This window comes from Eriocheir sinensis, chromosome 34 (assembly GCF_024679095.1).
Source record: "Eriocheir sinensis breed Jianghai 21 chromosome 34, ASM2467909v1, whole genome shotgun sequence".
Classification (NCBI taxonomy): domain Eukaryota; kingdom Metazoa; phylum Arthropoda; class Malacostraca; order Decapoda; family Varunidae; genus Eriocheir; species Eriocheir sinensis.
This window is the reverse complement of record NC_066542.1, coordinates 17,388,686-17,409,987: the sequence shown is the minus strand read 5'-3', so window position 1 is coordinate 17,409,987 and position 21,302 is coordinate 17,388,686. Positions and strand designations below refer to the sequence as shown.

The window sequence follows — 21,302 nt, the reverse complement described above, 5'->3', positions numbered from 1 at the left end:
AGGCGTTGCTCCAAGATTACCAAGTTCATTTAAACGCATCTGCCGCCCTTTAGAGTCGTATGACTAAGAGCGCGAGAGTGAGGCGGCCGCTCTCCAGTCCCTCAGAGCAGCTCACAAGCCCTCCCTCTCGTTACCTAGACCCCCGGCACACAGGTCTGTCGCAACAGCCGCCAGTCCTCCGAGGTGCTTCACGCCCCACCAAGGTGATGCTGCTCCCCCCCTCCCCACGACGCACAATTAACAAACTCCTGCCCGGCCAAGAAAGATCAACGTAGCAAGCCAGCCAGTCCATCCTGTATACTCCTCCTCCTCCTCGTCGTGCCTTCACTGTGAAGTCTTCCTCGTGTGGGGAATTTTGGGCACGCCAGACAGGGAGGTAATAAAGGGGTGACGGCTCAGGAGTATCGAGTAACAAAGGTGCGAATGGAGGGCCGGATAACAAAGGTAAGAGGCGCTCGATATTGGATAACAAACAAGAGAAGAGGAAGCGAGAAAGGGAGGGAGTCGGAGAGCGGAAGGGGCACCGTGTGAGTGAGTGAGTGAGTGAGTGGGATCGGGGCGTCGAGTGGAGGAGGATCACCTGCACCAAAGGCCGGCAGCAAGAGAGGAGAGCGCTGCCCCGGCACACAGGCGTCGAGAGCCCCGTCCGCCACTCCTAAGTCCAATTTCATTCCAGCGTTAATTGGCCACGCCCTCGAGTGCAGGATTTAATACGCGTGGGGCACCAAAACCTGCACGCCGCCGCTACACACGGAGATTGAACGACGCACTAACGTTTTTACTTCTCATGCTCTTAATATTTGAAGTCGAGAATTAATGTCAAACACTCAAACCACCACCACACTACACGACTCTTACTCTCACTCTCTCTGATAGACACAGACATAATACGCTCTTCACAGACGCCGTTCTTTGTACTTGCGAAAGAAAACCCCTTGCTAATGAAACCATGTGATACAGGTAATGAGCTGGAGGAGGAGGAGGAAGTAATGATAAAGCGGTGTATCCTAAGTAACAACAACCAAGAAAACAACCGCGTGCCTGTCAGGTGAGTATGACTTATGAGCCGATGCGGCCTCTGGTGGGCCAAGGTCGTGTGGCACCAAAAATCTGTCTGCCTGTCTGTTTAAAAGTCCCTCGCCGCGTCACCTCCTCCTCCCAACACTCGTCACGGCCCAGTCACCAGTCAGGGCGCCCGTCATAATCTGTCCACACCGGCTTTGGCCGCCATCATGGGAACAATCTCCGCTTCGGTAATTATTCCCACCGACAGACTCCGCCTTTCCTTCCTCCCGCCCTGCCTCGCTCCTCGCCGTCAGGCGCGACTCGCCCGCCGCGTCCCGTCCATCTTAATCTTCATTACTGAACCACAACTTCGGTCACCATTTGTCTTGTTTCCCAACTCCTGTAATTATATCTTAGCCCGAGACGCTGGATAATTGGCCGCAAAGCTAAGACTACTCGATTTTACGGGGCAAAATGGAGACAGGAGAACGAGAGAATACAATCTCGAAATCAATTCCCACTTTACTCTGAGCTTTACAATTATCTCTTCTACTAGTACCACCACAACCACCGCCACCCTGGCTGAGTGGCCGCAAAGATGATGCTCGATTTTACAGAACAATCAGTGGGAAAACAAGGACACAATCTAAAAATTTCCGTTTTAGACCGTGCTTTTAAATATCTCCTTGCCTACAACAACACACCACCACCGCCTCCTCTGCAACCCATGGTGTGTGAGGGCCGTCCCCGCCCCCCTCCTGTCGATTCTATGGCACCATCTCAAGGGCTACAAGGCTGAAGAGGCCGGGGAACGTGATTACGTGGCTGAAGTGTATTCAGGCCTCCCCAAGATACTCCGGGAGACACGAAATCAAGCGACAATGACACAGAACTGAGAACCCAAATCCGACCGTGGTAATGGGATGGGACAGGCCAGCACCAGCACCACCGCCGCCGCCCCACCTCCACCAACCAACCGGCCAGCACTGAGTGGGTGGGTGTGGGTGGGGGGGTGTGGGGGAGGGTGGAAGCGGGGAAGCAATCACGCCGCTGGGGCCGAGCGAACGACAACGGGAAAATAATAAATAAATAAAAATTGAGGCCGAACTAGCAATAGGCTTGACTTTAGGGGGAGAGAGGAAAAGGGAATTATTGGTTCAGTGATAAAGGGAATGGGATTTGCTCAATGGAAAATGAGGAAAGGGTGGGGAAATGGAAGATACAGGAAAAAAGATAAAATGGAAAATACAGGGAATGGTAATGCTTTTTTTTTTTTTTTTTAAAGAGGGAAGAAAAGGAACAGACACGGCAGCGCGCCCACACCACGCATACACACAGAGACAAACAGGCTGGGGGAAGATGAATAACAAGGCGTGTTGAAGAGGGGAACGGAAGGAGAAGGCAAACATCGGAGAGAGAGAGAGAGAGAGAGAGAGAGAGAGAGAGAGAGAGAGAGAGAGAGAGAGAGAGAGAGAGAGAGAGAGAGAAAGTCAGCCATAGGAGGAAGCAGGGTGGAGGAGGCTGGATAAAGAATGTAAGAAGGCAGGAGGAGGGCGGTGGGTGACAGCTGGGCCATAATCGATAATCAACAGGTTGTACAAGAACTGAACAACAGCCTCAAACCCGCTTCTTGCAGCCCCCCCCTCGCCCCCCAGAGGTTGAGGGAGAATAAGGGGAAGGGGAAGTAAGTCATATATATGTAGTGTCTAACCCATAAAACCCAGAACCGTTCCTTTATGGTTTAGCTATTTGAGGGAAACTAAGGCCACGGAAAAGACAAAAAACATTTCTCAATTCGCGCAAATAACCCGCCGATCAATGACGGCTTAGTCGGGGGAGCGTGATGAGATGTGGTGCGGGGTATAAAGTGTCTATTATCGCAGCGCCGGGAAATCTTGCCGGAGTTTGGGTGTATTTCAACAAGTTGGGCCAATTTACACACCGAAAACACTCCTGATGATACTCTAAAACCTGAATGAAAAGACTTTTTTTTTTTTTTTTTTTAGTGTGTGTGTGTGTGTGTGAATTTCAAGATAATGGAAGGATGCTGAATATCGACTAAGCTGAAATTGATCCTTCTTTGTCTTCCGATTGGTTGATTAGGTTCTAGGAAAACGACACACACACACACACGATCCCCCTAGCGAGTCTTAAAACGCGGCTTCTAGGCAGACAACCCTCGTCTAGGGAAAAGGTGGACCCGGCGTGGCCTTCAGAGGGAGGTAGTCGGGTCGGCAGGTAGTCTCGCCCTGAGTAACACGACACTCTAATTAGAGGGACAATAGGGTGAGGGGCTGGACCCGCCGGGGACGCCCAGGCTTAGCAGAGGACGGCTTGGGTTATCACTGCCGCCCGCCCTCCGTCCAGTCCATGCTATTCATCTTCAGTGCCTCGCTCTCTCCCTCTCCCTCGACCCTTACACACTCAGCTCAATCCTATTCCTCACTCATTCAAAGTCCTGTTCCTCATTCACTTACACCCATTCCCGTCCCAGTCAGTCCCTTACCTCCTACTCCATCCTATTCCTCATTCACTAATACTCATTCTCAACCCTGTCCCTTATGCCCCACTAAAGTTCAACTCTACTTCTATACTCTACTCCCTCAACTCATTCTCAATCCTATCCCTCACTCACTCCATATCCTGGCCCTCATACACTCGCACACGCATTCCCAACCCTCACCATCTAAGTCCGTATATGCCATCGAGTTTGTTATAGTAGGATATCAATGTATTATTATTATTATTATTTAATATCACCACGAATTAAATAAAACAATTTAGTAGCAGACCCCATCCGACCTCACCCACCACAGCCTGTCTGCTAGCCTACCTGCTCGCTCCGCCCAGATAATATGACAGCCTGCATGGAGTAGCTCGTCCTACACGCTGCCGCTATTGACGCCAAGAAAATTAGTCTCCGAGCAGGACGCGCGCCGGAAAGATGTTGACACTAGACAACGCTTGAATGGCTGGCTCCCGTGCGGACTAGCAACCTGGCATATCCACTAGCTCTGCCGCCTTCATTAGAGAATTTAGAGGCCCAGATGTGTAGCCTAGGAGACGCGTTCAAGTGGTAAACAATAAGGAAGGTCACAGTTTATGGCATTAGCGGTTTCCTCCCTTCCTCCCATCGTTACAGCACGGCGGGCGCTCCCTATTGAGTTCTTCCCCTCAATACGACGAGGAGGCGAACGAGCGAGTTAAGGATGAACACGACGGCGACACACGCAACACACGCCCTACACAAAGCACTCCCTCCTAATGTACTTACTTTTCACGACAGACGCTTACTTAGGGTTGTGGAAGCTTAGATGTCGAACTTTTTTTTTCTTTGACGTGGCAACCAATCATTTTGGGTCATCGGCAAAACGACGAATTCAAAACAAGATTAAAAAGAGCAAACTAACAAAAATAACGACCCGAAACAATTGCCTTCGATAAACCCCTCAGCTCACAATTGCCGAGTCAAAAGCGGGCCCAGATGTGTACAAGGGGAGGGCTGGAGGGGGAGGGGGAAGCCAGTCAGTCCGTCCCCTTCCTCCCTCTCCCTAGCCGTCACACACAGCCGTCCGTCCCCCAGGGTAATGCCGTGATCAATACTGTGGTTGGTGTACGCGTTTAATCACGTAAAATTGGACACGTGGTCCCAATGAAGTGCGGCAGATCCAGGCGTCAGTGTCCCCCCCTCCCTAAGCCCCCTCCACCAGACCACCCAATGACCCCCTCCTCCTGACACTGCTGACCATGGGAGTTATTTGTTTGTCTGCCTTCACAATCACACCAACGCCAAAACAACAACAACAATACTTCACCTGCACCCACGCCCCCCACCCCAGAGCCACCACCAAAATAATTTACCTGCGCCAACACTTTTACAATCACGCGTCCACCACCACAGCCACCAAAACAACAACACTCCACCTGTGTAACTCCACTTTCACCACCACCACCACAATTTTACCTCTTCCGCCACTTAAGCGACGCTCCACCTGCTTGCTTGTTCCTTTCATCCACGCAAACAACAACAATAACACAGTCTGCCATCGTTACTAACACCCCATTTCTTTCACCCCTTTCCCCTCCCCATCACTTACCATACTAACACTCCATTACCCTGTCGCCCATTTCCCACACCCTATCCCTTACCATAATAATAATACCATCCAATTCTTCTACCTATCTTCTCTCCCTCTACCCACTGCCACCCACAGCATCCATTCCTTCCACCCATCTCCTCTCCCTCCACCTACTGCCATCATCACTGCATCCTCCCCACTTTTCCCCTTTACCACAGCATGCTTTCCCTCCGCTCTCTCTAACGTGTCTCAATATGTAGTTTGGAAAGGTTTGACCCCCCACTTCCCCCTTTAATTCCCTTTCCTTTCCTCCCGAGGGTTACCGTGTACCTTGAACATGCTTCGGGCCCATCATGCTTGCACACTACCACGCCAAGACGCCATAAACGGAAGGGCCTGCACTTACTCATTAATCTGTGGCTGCATCGTTTGAGATTCTGGCAGACTTATCCTACTTCACCCCCTCCCACCCCGCCCACCGTCCCCTTTTCCCTACTCCTCTTCATTACCTCCCACCCCCGTCGTCGTCCTCCTCCTGCTCCTTTTTTTCCCACTACTTTCACAAAACGCAATGAAATGAAGTAGGGAAAAACGTGACAACTTTACACGCTTTCAATAACTTTCCCCAAGACTTTTAGGTTTCGCAGATACGTTACGATATATTTATTAGGAAAGGGGGGAGAGGAGGGGGGCATCTGATGGTGTAATGTGATTTTAATTTCAATGCATTTTTATGTTTTCCAATTAAATGTATGAATATGCAAATCCCCCAGAACTTTTAAAACTTTAAACTCCCGAAACAAGGTTGGTTTTTGTGTTTCAGAATGTCACTCCGACAACTTTTGCTTTAACCTCGTTTTCCAATAATACATTTCAGACACTTTTTTCATGAGCCCCGGGGAGAAAAAAGGTGAATAATACTCCGCCATAAAACTCAACGAGGAGAGGAGGAGGCTGGTAGAGCTATACATGGAGGTAGGAGAGTAAGGCAGGTAGGCAGGCAGCAGGTAAGGTGGGCGGGGGTTGGGTGAGTTTGAGCTGGGAAAAAAAAAGCGAAATAAAATAAAAAACTAAATTCTCTTTCCCCGAACTACACAGCGACAGTAATGGAGTGGAATGTCGCTCACGTCGCCACAGTAATTCGCACGACAGGTTAGGTGAGGCGAGGTGAGGAGGGGCGCCCAGGTGAGCCACGGGGCAGTGACAACCGGAGGCCAAAAGTTGACAATGGTGGAGGGCGGCGCTCAGGTGTTGATCAATACTGCCTAACCCCCCCACCCACCCTTCACTCTTACCTATAGCCCCTCCTCTCCCCCCAGTCTGATCCCTATCCTTCCCTCCCTCCCTCATACACCCCTCACTCATTCACTGCCAGACCCCCCCCTTTCCCCCCCTCCAATATTCCTTACCTGGCCCCCCTCTTCTCATTCTACCTCCCCCTCACCCCCTCCGGCTGTTGAATATATGCCCATTCACTTCACAAATATCATTCCTCCTCTTCTTCTTCCTCCTCCTCCTCTTTGCAGCAGCGTCCGCCAAAACATCGACTTTCCCGACAATAATGACCGAGCGATGAGGCAAACGAGATCGCAATACTGTGTGTGTGTGTGTGTGTGTGTGTGTGAGTGTAATTCAGCACGGCCCTATCACGTGTTGGACTCGTAATCGCCAGTTGGTACCCTCCCGACACGAGCAAGTGCTCTTTATCTCGCTCTCTGGGTACTGCCAGGACCTCACACCACACACCCATCTCCCTTGCTTAAGGGGGGACAGTAACCACCCCTAGTCAACGGAGAGAATCCGGCCTGAGCGGGGCCGAACCGCCGGCCTGTCAGACCGTGAAGCCTGGCATCGCAGCGCTCTAACCAGGTGCGCCATGGAGAGGTGTGTGTGTGTGTGTGTGTGTGTGTGTGTGTGTGTGTGTGTGTGTGTCCTCCACGTGATGCTGCGCCAAGGAAGGACTGGCGAGATAAGAACATGGACGCCAAGTGAGAGAGAGAGAGAGAGAGAGAGAGAGAGAGAGAGAGAGAGAGAGAGAGAGAGAGAGATTTTCATCTGTTTAGGAGTGGGAAATGGGAGATTTCGGGCTGGGCGGAGGGATGGGGGATGGGGGGGGGGGGGGGGTTACCTATAAGACGAAGCAGCAAGGTAAGGTGAGGCGAGGAGCTGATGGAAGCCTTGATCGAAGGGCGCGTTCATCAAGTCATCCGGGCAACGCTAACTTGAAGGGGGGAGGAGGTCGGGGGTCGGAGGGGGCAGAGGAGTAACAGCAGAGAACTCTATCAACCCTAATTTGATTTTCCGCCTTCATAAATTATTCACGTCATTATTAACTTTAAAAACTTAATTACCCATCACAAATTTTTAGGCGCTAATTAGAGCGGTAGTCAAAAACAAATTACGGAATATTTAACGCGCGCGGCCGCTGACTCGGGGCTATCATTGCACTCTCCGGGGAGGGCGGGAGGGAGGAGGAGGAGGCGGAGGGAGCCCAGGGAGGGAGGCAGTAGGAGCTTGCAAAACACCTGTCGCCCAGGATAGCTACACTGCCCGCTGTCTCCGCTTCCAGTTGCTAAAGTAGATCCACAGCAACAACTACCCATTGTACGACCACACAATGGGCTATATATACACACACACACACACAGGGTGGGGACACACACACACACACACTGAGGGGAGGAAGAGGAGCAAGGATGAGGGCTGATAATATGGAGTTAGGGAGACTTGGGGGGTGAGAGGGAGAGGAAGAAGCAGGAGGGGTGCGGGGTGAGAGGCGGAGCAGGTAAGGGAGCTCATGTGCGAGGGACGGCGAGTGTAATGAATATGGAGGCTGATGAAAGGAAGATGAAGGAGAGAAGGATGGCTTGGAGGGAAGGAGCGAAAGGAAAGGAGGTGGAAGCGGAGGGAAGATGAGAAAGAAGCATAGCGGAGGAGGGACGCAAAAAGGGACGAAGGGAAGGAGGAAAGATTAGGGAGAAGATATGAAGGGAGGGGCGAAGGGAAAGCGAAAGGAAGAACCGGGAGGAAGGGAGCATGTAAGGAGGAAGAGGAGTGCAGCGTGAAAATAGAACAAAGAACAGTGGCAGAGGGAATGAAAATAGAGGAGGAAGGGTACCAGAGTCGATAAAAGAGAGGGATAAACTAACGAATGGAGGGTAAAGAGAGAGGAGAGGGAGACTGCATGTGTCCGAAGAGTGGGAATGAGGAAAGGAGAAAGCTGTGCGAATGAGGGGAAAAGGATAAAGGAGGAGAGAACGAAAGACATGTATGAAGGAGAGGAAAGGAAGAAAGGAGACAGAAGGTAAGCAACGAAAATGGGAAGGAAGGAAAGGAGAAACTAAGGAGTACGAATGTGGAAAGGGAAGAAGAACGAACGGAAGGAAGGAAGGAAAGGAAATGGATGCGTAAGGTAAGATACAAAGATAGGAAGGAAGGGAAGTAGGTAGAGAAACTAAGATGTACAGGAGTGGCATGAAACAAAGAAAGAAGGAAAAAAGGAAGGAAAGGAGGAAGGAAAGGGTGAGATAAGAGGACGAGGGGCTGCAGTGTTCATTACGGGCGACGGCGCTGCAGGGTCGAGCAACCTTCCCCAATATCGTAATCCCCAGGTAATTGCCATAACGCCCCCCCCCCCCTCCCCCGGCCGGCAAGCGCTCCCCTATCCAGGTAATCCAGCGATAATTGGTGTCGCCTCCGTCACCATCTTGCGGTACCCGAGCACTACAATAGCCCGGCAATAATCCATCAAGGCCATTAAGCTGCACTCCGGCACCCAAGAAACGCGCGCGCGCTGCCCGACACTCGACGCAACACTAAGCAGATTAGAAGACAGTATCTCCATCAGCCTTTGCATTCAATGGCATACGCAGGCAACGACCGAGGCCACACACACACACACACACACACACACACACACACACACACCTGAATGCCTCCTCGTCTTCCGCAAGGATGGCGTTAAAGGCACATCAATGGAGTGTGTGAATATTTGGGGGGGCGAGGACGAGCTGCTGCCTTAGTACCGAGATGTTGAGGGACAGATGCGGGATAGCAATGTGCTGTCGTGAGGGACAATGCAAAGACGAAGCAACTTTAAAATCATTTCAAACGATCTTAAGTCTTACATACATCTTTACTTTTACATCTCATATCTTTACTTTCTTACTGTACTTACATCTTATGGTGTAACTGTGAGAACACTAAAATAGGTTACTGAAAACACACCTAGCTTTCCATCACCGTCTGAACAACATGAGCAAAACCGTTTGCCCCTCGTATCCTTGCATTTACGTCTCCCTCCTCCCAGGCTGCTTCAAGGGGTGAATAAACCACCGGCAAGCACTGACAAACAAGGTCTGAAGTGATGGTGATCGCTGCCGTGACGTGCGTGGCAAAGCAAAGCCCCACGTGTTCTCTGGCAAGCTGCAGGTAATTCAAGAACACGGGGACAGGTGGAGGGAGTGCGTGAATACAGGCGGAAATGAATGAATGAATGGAGAGAGAGAGAGAGAGAGAGAGAGAGAGAGTTAAAATGACCTACACGAGAGAAAACTTCAATGTCCCGTTACTGGCCTGCACCACCACACCGCCAACCCCCTTTCTTGGCTGCCACCCACCCCACTCACCCGCCAGCCAGCCAGCCAACCGACCCAACCCAACCATGCCTCGCCACCCCCTCCCTCCCTACCACCGCTGCCCTCCTTCCTCCTCCTCCCACACGCAGGCCTGACAGCGCGGGCTAAAAATACCTGGGAAATAACACAGGCAGATGTCAGGTACCGTGCACTCGCTCATGACACCTCCACCGATCACTACCGCTGAGGCCTTGCACACACACACACACACACACACACACACACACACACACACTGCTGGCTCTCTCTACTGACATATTCTGCTTCAATAACTCAAAATCTATCAGCATCTTCATCTCGCTCTCTCCCCGCGTCATTCCTATCATTAACTTTTTTAAGACACCCACCATAATGCTGCTGCTGCTAGCCTTCATATTATGCTACATCCCTCGCTCCCATAATACCCTTCTTTCCCAGCTCTTCCTCCATCCCTCCGTCACTTCACTCTCCTCCCAGCTTCCTTATCTCACCAAGGCAAACTCGGCACCTTTCCTTCCGCTAACCTCCTCCCTCCTCACCTACACCGCCGCCTCCGCGTGCCTGGAACCACCCCATTCAGGCAGCCTCTGCATACACGCATTATGTCGCCTCTTTAATCTCCCCTGACACCACCAACACCGCCAGCGCACCATATGCTTATCAGGCAGAGCGCTACCCGACCCCTCTGCCTTTTTACTCTCTCCTTCAACGTTGAGAGGGACCCTGAGCGTAAGCTTGGGGCGGGTAAGGTCTAGGAAGGCGTGATGGTCTCGTCAATAAGTCATAGCCTGACATGGAAAGCTGGACGAGTAACAAAGACCCGTCAAGCAAAAATGAGGGTACTGCGTGCTGATAAGGAAGCCAGTGGGTGACTGGAGAGGACACATTAGGTAAGCCAAGATGAACATTGTGTGAAGAGGGCAGAATTAATAGCGGTGTGGGTCAAGAGTTTGAAATGCGTCGGTGGAGATGTGTGACTGACGGAGGGATTTGTCGTAATGGTTGGTTGGTGGAGATGGTGGTGGTGTGTGTGCAGCACCCGTCGCTCTATTGATTACACCCGCACCTCGACTAACTCCACACCATGATACCCTCAGCACGCCTCTGGAGCCATTGCCGCCGCCACGCAGCGAAGGGCCAGGGGGTTGTACACAAGGCCGCGTTGCATGTGCTATGACGACGTTCCCTTGGGACATTTTTTTCACTCCGCGAGGCATCAAGTTAAGCAAAACCTTTTCACAGACTGAGACCATCTTGGACACCGCTTGCTCAAAAGCCACGGCGAGGCATGTGCCAAGACGCATCTCATAATGTTTAAGTAAGCAGTAATACACTGAGGCGGGCCGCGCTCTGAAATAATCGTCTACAGCAAAAGCATGGTGGCTGGCCGCCTGGCCCTCCGCGCACCGCCTGTCAGGCTAATGATCGCCTGGACTCTTCTAGCACGCCTGAGATATCAGGTTCGTCAGCATTACGCCGCTTTGCCTTCACCCAAGTACCGTCAGCCTCTCCCGAGCGGCTGTCAGACGAAGGAGAGTCAAGCCTGTGCTGAGAGGAAGCTGGCAGGGTAGGCAGGCCAAGGGACCTGGAGGGAAGGAGGTTACAGGGGCAACAGCTGCTAACAACCCATTAGCTTATTTCGCCAGGGAGCTGAGAGGCGGTACGCGGTCCCTCGCCACTCTCCTCGAGTTCTGGCTCCCCGAGCGGGGGCAGCAAGGTGGAACGGAAAAACTGCTTCATCTCCCCTGTCGGCAGGGCTCCCTGCCTCCCAGTGCCCGCCAGGCAAGGGCCGCGGAGCACCGCCGCAGGATGGATGGCGTCTTGCAGCAACGTAAATAAATTTAAACGACGGAGAAAGACATTAAAGGGGACTTTCCTAAAATTTAACCTCCATTTAAGAATAAAACTATATTGCCCGTCTATCCGGAACCAATGAATTATGCCGCATCCAAAGTTTATTCAAAGACGATACTGCAAAACATTAAAAACAAATTCTTTACCTGAACTTCTAAATCAACTAAAGAAAATTAACTAATCGCATTTAAAAGTGACACTGTTGAAAGCTGCCTCGGAGAAGGCTGGCAGACCTTAAGTGCTGGGCGCTTGTAATGAAGGCGAGGGGGGAGCGGGGCGCCCCAGGAAGACAGTCCACTCTAGGCGGGCTATTCAGGCAGCCCATGTAAACGAGCCGGACTAAAGAAAGCACGAGGCGGGCCAGATGAAAGGGCCGAGCCGGGTGAGGCGGAGATGGAAGTGGCGGCGGCAGGCCGAGGGGGAATGGGAGGCGCATTGTGCGACTACTAGACAAACTTCCCGTAACCTTGAACCTCGTGCATGACCCCCAGCACCCCCCTTCCTCCCCTACACCACCACATCAGCAGCAGCACCGGACACCCACACACACACTCAGTCAGTTGTATCCCACAGCATTCAACATTAGTTATTTTTAAAGCTCAACATTTTCGAGATTCATTCATTCTCAAGTGTGGGCAGAGAGAGAGAGAGAGAGACCTGACAATCTCAAGAGCCCACCAGCATTCCTTCCTTCCTTCTCTCCTCCTACGGCAATACCCTCAGATAAGAGAACACCAAAGTGAAACCTCCCTCCCGTGCGCTCAGTTCCGGACGTTCGTTTACGTTCATGGCTCTTAATAACGCCGAGGCAGCCTCTGACAGGAACACCGTAATCACAGCAGTGCCTTGGGCTGTGTTGCGTCTTGGTGGGAGGGAGGGAGGGCGGGGGGGACGAAGGGTTGGCGTGGGTGGGTAGGTTGGAGGGAGGAATGAGAAAAGAATCCACTCCTATTATGCATAATGGTCTGCCGTGTAGGGATGGCCGCACGCCGCTCTCTCCCTCCCCCCTGTGGCTGTTTTACCGGCCTTTTTTTAACGGGCTTTTTGTAACTTTGTGTGTGTGTGCGTGTGTGTGTAGCGAGCCATGATGCACGCACGCACTCAACCCTCGCTACAATGATAAAAGGGAGGAAATATAGAAAGGACTAGCTCCGTGTGTGCAGCTGTAGACGGGGAGGCGAGGCGAGGCATGGGGCGGAAGTTTGTCAGGAGTCACCACCGCCACTACCACCACCAGGCCAGCACCGTCAGTACCCACTTGTGAAGTCATTGACCCTTTACACCCGCACGCATCAACGAACGCACGCACACACGCTGGCTATCCCCCTTCCTACACCACCACAAATACTACAACTAGTCCCTCTCTTTCCCTCACACTATTCTCTGTTACCCTCCCTCTCTTCGTCTGTTCCTGCTGCCTCGGTATCCTGTTCATTCCCTCGCGTCAACACCAGAGGGCGCCTTCTGTTCCTACTCCTTTACACGCTCCGCAAACACAGCCGCGCATGGAACAACTTTAAGACCACGTAATTGTGTATGCCGGCCGCTGCCCACCCATAACAGTGAGGCGAGACCAAGTCAACACCACCACCTCCACTGCCTCTCACGACCACCTCTCTCCCTTTCCTACGAGCTCTCTGGTCTCCTTCCTCCCCTCTAACAGCCGGTGTGTGTGTGTGTGTGTGTGTGTGTGTGTGTGTGTGTGTGTGTGTGCGCGCAGGGTGCCCGTCAGTTAGTTGGCCTGGGTGATGCAGCGTTTCCCCCTCATCCGGGTGAGAGAAAAGCGGGTCACAGTGGTGGTGGTGGTGGTGAAGTAACCGATGCCGCCACACTGAACGGGCTCCCTGAACTTGACCCACTCAGCCTCCCTCACCCTCATCTTCCCTCCCACTCTCCCATCCACCCACTTACAGCAGCTGCCCGGGCACGCTACAGACATACGCAGACACCACTCTCTCTCTTCCACCCCTTTCCACTTCCCACGCCACCCTGATTCACTTAGCTATCACAAACACACAAACACACACACAACTGTACACGTCTCGGAAAAGGGGGGAGAAAGAATCGTGAACATATATTTATGGCTTAGCGACAAGTCAGACAATACATGAAGAGTCTCCAAGGCACATGTCGATACGGCTGAATGGAGGAACGGCGAGGCGAGGGAGGGAGGAAGATATGAAGGGAGGAGTCTTGTGTGCACGTAACCGGAAATGAGTGCGGGAGGCAAACAACAGGTGGATCACTATTACTAGACTCACCACCACTAACTCATCCTCACCCCCACCACCACCTCATCCTCAACCTCCAGCGCTAACCACAAGCTAGGGCGTTGAGAGCCTGGCCTAACCACAACCATTTATATCCCCCCTCCATGGTACGTTCACGACAATCCGGAGCTGGTCACTGCCACCACCAACCACAAACCCTTCAATTTGACTTTCCTACAACCACTACCACCACCAATACAGTAACGCCACCGAAGACATGACAATGATAACGGCGTGAAGGTCATAATCTCAAATAAATTCGTGATGACGCTAAGTTCGAGATACGTTTTAGTAATGGTACAAGCGATGTTGAAGAGCTTGGGGACTGCGAAACGTTGAGCAAGTCAGCACGAATGTTTTATACCGAGAACTAGATGGCCAAACCTTTAAGGAAAAACAACAGTGGTCTGCGGTTAGGTTAGGTTTCCGTCTTCGGGCAAGTCGTAAACGGCGAACGCTCAGGACAACGACCCAAGCAGAGGAAGCAAGATACAAAGTTTTCTCCACCAACTTCCGCGCGTGAAAGCAAAGAAATCCACGAGGTGAGTGAGTCATGCATAGGTAATGGCTGTGTGGGAAGAAACTTACACAAGATAAATGGCGTTGTGCTGAGGACGATCGAAACAACCCACACAAGAAGAGCAAGAGAAGGCAAAGCGTCCATCAACTATGTGAATGTACGAGATTATGATGCAAATGAATCAATGCGTAAAGCAATGCCGTAACAAGCCCTGACATTCGCATTGTGAGGAAGATCGAAATAGATAAACACGCACATGAGGATGAGAACTCGTTGGTTGGGCGGAGGATGGACTGGCACAGGAAGTCAGGTGTCTAGGGTGAGAAGGAACGCCACCTGTTGTTAGAACGGGGAGGTCGTTGCCGCTTAGCCCCCTCTTCCCAACCCTCCCTCCTCCTCCCCCCCACCGCATCACCCTCCCTTCACCACGCCGCAGCCAGGCACTTGGAGACAGGAGAAAACATCTTCAGACACCTTTCTTTCCAGAACACGAGACAAGAGACTGATCCCACTAATAGGTAGGTAATGGAATAGAACGCTGAGGGTGGGAAGTAAGCAGGAGAGTCGAAGGCGTCTCTCCGTCCTGGGCCAATGTCTCAAGGTGGGCTGTGGGAAGCAACGCCCTCTCGTCACGCTACACTCGCTACTTCCCTCCCTTCCTCCTCCTCTCACTCCCGCTCTGCCATTCCTCCCTCCTCCCGCCATCACCGCCGCTCCTAGCTAGCTCGCCTCATGTCTCCATCTGCGGTTACCGGCGTGTGTGTTTTCCGTGAGGTTCATCAATGCTTAAATATTCAGTTGACACATGATACATAATTAATTAAGCGACGGCACCCGACCCTCCAGGCCCGCCCTTCAGCCGTCCCCACCCAACTCACAGCGGATCGCCTGCGCATACAAGTTCCCACCCACACACGTACATACACCCACCTCGCCCAGCAGATAAAGGGCGGGGCATCGGTGAGTCAGGCAGGTGTATACAGGTGAGCTACGGAAGCCATGAAAGTAATAATGACAGTGACAACGCGCCTACCTGCCTACCTATCTACCTACCACCCTATTCTCACTGCTTTGTCGAGTGTGATCTCCGCCGTCCCGTCCCTCCCAGCCCCTACCCCTTCCTCCCTGTACGTCAATTTAGCTAAGTCCCTAAAAAACTTCACTTCCAGCCGGGGAAAACTCTGAATTTCGAGTCTAAAAATTTCCAACCAACCAAATGTGAAAATTCTAGACCCCCTTTTTTTCCCAGAGGAGTCTCCTGAACCGTGCGACTGAGAAACGAGCGACTTCCTGGCTGCGGGGACACGACCTGACCTGTGACTTTCTCCTGAGGGCGGGAGTAAGGAGGAAGGGAGGGAGAGGGAAAGGGATGGGTGGCAGGAGGGAGGGGGCATAAGAAGAGGTGAGAGGGTAGGGAGGAAGGTAGAGGCCATAATCGTCGCCTGGGAACCTCACGACCTCTCACGGAACGCCGGCATGACTGTCTTATACCGCCATACACACACACACACACACACACACACACACACACACACACACACACACACACACACACACACACGAGCGCCTCAGTCCATCTCCAGACTCCCACCATCACTACTTTTCTCACATCCTTTATCTCCAAACCCACACACACACATCCACTTCCCACAAAACCCTTTCAGACCATTATTAGGAACCTCCACAATCAACTACACCACCACCACCACACATAGCAAACATCTCTTCCTCCTCCTAGACCTCTTCCCCGTCTCCCCAACATAATAACCAATCCGTCCTCCTCCTGTCACCATTATCGCAACACTCCGTCACGGTCCTGTCTACCTTGAGAGCTGGTTGGTAGTGGACTGTCCCTTTACACTTTACTTTTCTACTTTCCTTTTCCTCTTCGACTTTTTCCTCCTTCCCTTGCCTGCCGCCCATCCACCCGACCGCCTCCTCCTCCTCCTCCAGTGAGTCATTCTCACCGCACCTCTCCAGCTTTAAAGAACACTCCTCCATGACAATAATTTAATGACATCCTTGCGGCCAGAGGGAAGGAGACGCCATTAGGACCGAAGATTGTGGAAACAGATAAATAGATAAGGAACGAAACGAGGAGAAATAATGAAAAGGAGTAAGAGGGAAGAGAGAGGGAAGGGGAGGGGGTGGAGAGGGGGGTTGTATTTGATACCTGAAGTGGATGAGGAAAGGAAGAGCATTAAGGACCCATGGAAAGCGATGCAGGCTGGAGTGGTTGGTGGGGATGAAGGGGGCGGAGGGAGGGGGGAGGAGGAGTTCTGCGGGTCCAAGGGAAAAAAAAATTGTGGATGAAGTTGCTGGATATAATGGCGCAAGGATAGTTGTTAATGGTCTGGTGGGGGAAAAAAATATCACATGAGGAAGGAGTTGGACAAGGCGGCCGAATCTTGAGGTGGAGGCGGTGGAAGAGAAGTAGGAGAACAAGGAAGGAGTAAGGCGAAGAGAACCAGCGGAGAGGATATGAACGAAGGCCGACGATAACGATTTGGATAAAAGAGGAACAGGCTGAAGAGGAGGAGAACGAAGAGAGGGACCATGGCAAACACGATGATAAGGAGGAAGATGAAGAAGACACAGGCAACCAGAAAGAGTAGGCGAACGAAGACAAGAATAATGAAGAGGAAGAGGACCAGAGCAACGAGAGTCTGAGGAGGAGCACAACGACAAGAACGATATGGAGGAAGAGGAAGAAGACACGGCCGACGAGAAGAGTAAGAGCAGGAGGAGGAGGAGTAGAGGTTGTGATGGTTGGAGGTGGAAGAGGGTGGAGCTCGGGGGCCGCGGAAACGTCAAATTACTCACAGCCGGCTCCAGCAACACCGCCGCCGCCGCGACCGCTGGCTGCTCCCTCCCACCCTCGCGGCGGCAACATTCCCAGCAGTAAACACCCACGCCGGCCAGACTCCTCCGCCGCCAAGCATATACACACACCCCGAGGCACCGGCGACTCTCCTGCCCTCCCTTAGCCTCTCACAGAACCCTTCGGAGTAGCAGCGGTAGCAGTAGTAGTGTAGATATCACCTATACTATGCCAGTCCCCGACCTTGGCAGAGCGTGGTAACCCTACTTATACAGCTCCTGTTTGTCTGTCTCAACACGCAACACAGCAATGAATGGGGGGAGGGAAATGGTGGCGGGTTGCCCCTCTCTCTCTCTCTCTCTCTCTCTCTCTCTCTCTCTCTCTCTCTCTCTCTCTCTCTCTCTCTCTCTCTCTCTCTCTCGTGTTTGCATGCATTTTGGCCCTTGACACCGGATGGGGAGTGTGCGTGTGTGTGTGTGTGTGTGTGTGTGAGAGAGAGAGAGAGAGAGAGAGAGAGAGAGAGAGAGAGAGAGAGAGAGAGAGAGAGAGCAGCCAGACTTCCACCATGACGACAAAGGTTGAGCAGCGACCATCCCGTTCCGTCCCCGCTGACAGCCACGGCAAGCCAGGAGTAACGAGGACCGAGACCGAGGAGAGAAACACAGAACAGAAGAAGAGACCCGGGCCTAGACACTCTACCCTTCGAGATAAAAATACGTGGTGGAATAACCCAAGGCCACATAGGGTGTTGTTTTATAGCCTTCCACGTCATCCACCCTTATTGTGCTCTCTCTCTCTCTCTCTCTCTCTGACGTAACGCGGGCGGGTGAGGCGTGGATGTCGTGGCTGGGAGCGGATATCCTGGCCGGCCTGGCGTGCATCCGTCGCCCCGACCAGCAGGACAAGTCAACCAGTCAGCAGCAGCCTACCCAAGCCCGTTCCGTGATTAGTTTATCCACTTACCAGCCAGTCACTCAAGGGCCAGACAACCCGTTCGTTACCCAGTTCATCCACAGTCGAGAGAAACACGCTAGTGGATAAATCTCCCATCAGAGAATCTAAAGCCCATCCCCAAGGTCCAGCAGCCCAGTCAAACAAGCATTTCACCAAACATCTCTTACTCCTAGTTGACAGTACACCAATGCCGGCCGTGTTCCTGTCCTACATCTCGACAAGAAGCTAATCCCAGTCTGATAACTGGTTGGCTTAACATGGCGAAGTGTGGGACGCGGCAATGGCAAGTATGGGCTAATCATGTGTGTGTGTGTGTGTGTGTGTGTGTGTGTGTGTGTGTGTGGTAACAGGTAAAGGGTGTTTGCGGGGTGGGGGGTGGGGCAGGACAGGCAGACATCCAGTCTCTCGAGTTACCTATCATATTCCCCACCTGGTTCACTTGCACTCGCCTCGCCTCGCCCTCGCCACCCTGAACTCAGCCGTTTATGAGCTACTTACGTATCCGGCGCCCCAGAACACCTGCATGGACCCGTCGCTTACCTGCAAAGGAGGAAATTAAGGTGAGATATTACAATATGTACCAAGCTATTTCCTCATTGCTAAAAATAAGGTAATAAACGAATGTAAACTTAGATTAATAATGAGGAAAGAGAACTGGTGGATGTCAATATAAACACGAAATATCTACAAATAAACCATAAGATAATAAAGACAGCGACGGCGGTGAATAAGAAGTGTGACCAAGTGCGGAGCGAATGGAGGGAGGAGATGAAGGAGTAGGCTCGGACCAGTGAATGAGGAGGAGGAGGAAGGAGTGCCGTCCCACGCTAGGGCCCAACGTGAGGGAATGCGCCTCACTCAGTCATCCTGAAATCTCCGTGCCGTCTCGATCCTGTCAACATTCCAGAGCAGCGTCCGCCTTCTCCTCCTCCTCTTCCCTTCAACTTCCTTCCATTCCTCTCCCGCCCGTCTCCGCCGCCATCACCGCCTGAGCCCAAGCCATGACTCGCCTTTCCATCGCCTCATCTACAGCCCGAGTTAAAGAGCAGCCCCGCACCCCTACCTGGCCTCCGCGAAGGTAGGGCCCTTATATAAGCTGACTGTCTCTCCCCGCTCTCTCCTCTCCCCACTCCACAGAATGCGGCGAGGCAAAATGGGTGAAGACGTTACGCTCCAACCTACGCCTGGTGAGTGACCGGCTCCGAGGACACGAGAGCCACAAGCCGCCTTCCCCGCTCCCTGCTGCTCCGGACGAGGCTCGAGGAGGCTCAGGAGTAACTCTGACAAAACCTCTTCAGCAAATTTGATGGTCGGGAGATGTCGACTCCAATGGAAGACTAGTATATCGTCGAATAGGTCCCCCCCCCCCCCTCTCTCTCTCTCTCTCTCTCAGCTGATGCGGTGAAGCGGCATTTCCACGACCCACCAATTTAGTGTCGGGAATGCAAGGTAAAGCCTCGGTATAAGGAACATACATAAGACTGACCAATCAAACCAAAACGTGATTCGTCTGCGGCAGAGACAAACAAGTGAATAAGACCTGCACATGGATGAGCCTGGGAAAGTCATCCTTGAACTTGCTAAACAGGTTGTGGGTGGTAAAGTCTTGAGTCTGGCGGGGCATCCTACTCCCCACTACCTGTGCTGCCACCCCCCGGTCTTCCTCCGCGGTCCGGCACACCTGCGAACACCCAGGAAGTGCTCAAGCCGTCCACGTGCGCTGCCTCGCCCTGGCCGCATCGAAGACACTCTAAACTTTAAAAAAATCTTTGGGCGTCACGGGATCGGACTGTCTCGGGTTGCGACACGTAGCCAGCCGCCCACGAGCACACACCTTCGCCACAACGCCCGCCACGTGCATGCCGCGGCATCAAACAGCCTCCCCAAGAATTACTGCAAAAATAAGTTCGGTGGACTCTGTAACGCCAGGTGCTATATGGACGAGGTAACGGTGTGGCGGCGGCGGCGGCGGCATTGCGCGGACAGTGAGGGAAGAAGGTCGGGCGCCACACCCCACCAGCCGCCGCCAAGCAACACATTGGACCTGCTGTGCGGCCTACCACCTCCTCTCCCTCCCTCCCGCGCCTCCCAGGGTTAAGCACATCACGCTCCCCCGGCCTAACACATAATTATTGCAACATCCCCCGACGCGCCGTAAGTTGCAGGCAGCACGCGCTATAAAAAAGCTACTGCCGCATTATTACGACTCCGGCGGTGGAGATAAACATAGCCAGAACAATGCTGGCAGGCGGGGATTGTACTGCAGCGACAAGACCAGACCAGGAGGTACTGACTGGCGGGTTGACTGACTGGCGCGCCGCTCGGAACACCTGCCTCCCTTCACCTTCACCTGCCGTGGCTCTGCGCAGCGCCCTTTGTTGTCATGATGATACGTCAACTGTGAAATTCAGTCGATGCGAGTGTTTGGACGTGCCGCACACACTCTTGTTAGCATAGGTGGATAAAGAGCGCGGGCGGTACAGGTGTGCTAGAGTGCGTGAGCGCGGCCAGCTGTATCGCCAGGCCACGCACCACACTGCACGGCACTCCAGCATCACCAAAGTAACAGCAAGGCGACATGGCGTGCGACCCTTAATGAAGAGCACCAGCATTTCATCAAGGCAAGGACAGCAGCAGTGACTCGAGCGCGTGATGCTTTCATAGACAACCGAGGTAATTGCCTGGCGACAGAAAGGCCTTATGAGGACCTTTGTTCACTCATTCCTTCGGAACTCAAGGACCTTTCCCAGACACCAGACACCGCGACGCCCACAACCAGCGGAGAAACGAGGACTATGTTAATTAGCATGTGAAGGCAACCAATGAGGAAGAGAGCAGCGTGTACGAGTTAAGCGGCGGGGAAGGGTCCTTGGTCCCACGCTGTTTTACTCCGAGGATGAAAGGACGGGACGGGAGTGCGTGAGGGAGTAGATTCTCGTGATTGTACGGATGAAGAGGATGAGAGGTTACACAGTTTGAGAGATGTTCAAATTGAGGCTTACGAGTTTTGTAGGTAGAGGGGAGGGGAATGTATGAGGCTACAAAGAGGGCGTGGTGGTGGTGGTGTGGGTCTAGGAGGGCGCAGGAAGGCAAGGTTGGGCAGAAGAAAGTGATAGAAAATCTCGCACATCCGCAAGGAGTGGGTGGTATACGTGGCCTTGTCTTGGCCCCAGTGTCCCGGCC

At 52.7% G+C, this 21,302-nt stretch overlaps 1 protein-coding gene across 16 annotated transcripts in view; it reads right to left on the bottom strand.

Moving 5' to 3' along the window:
- LOC127007162 (polypyrimidine tract-binding protein 1-like) overlaps nucleotides 1-21,302 on the bottom strand; it is a 104,037-nt gene that overhangs the window by 32,643 nt on the left and 50,092 nt on the right. Inside the window, exon 1 of one of the 16 annotated variants that reach the window (XM_050877860.1) lies at nucleotides 18,618-18,659. The exons of the other annotated variants lie outside the window; for them this stretch is intronic. Within the exon in view, the coding sequence (XP_050733817.1) occupies nucleotides 18,618-18,644 (27 nt within the window). The 5' untranslated portion in view covers nucleotides 18,645-18,659. Of the gene's footprint in view, nucleotides 1-18,617; nucleotides 18,660-21,302 lie in introns of those variants that run through there. 16 annotated transcript variants of the gene reach the window in all.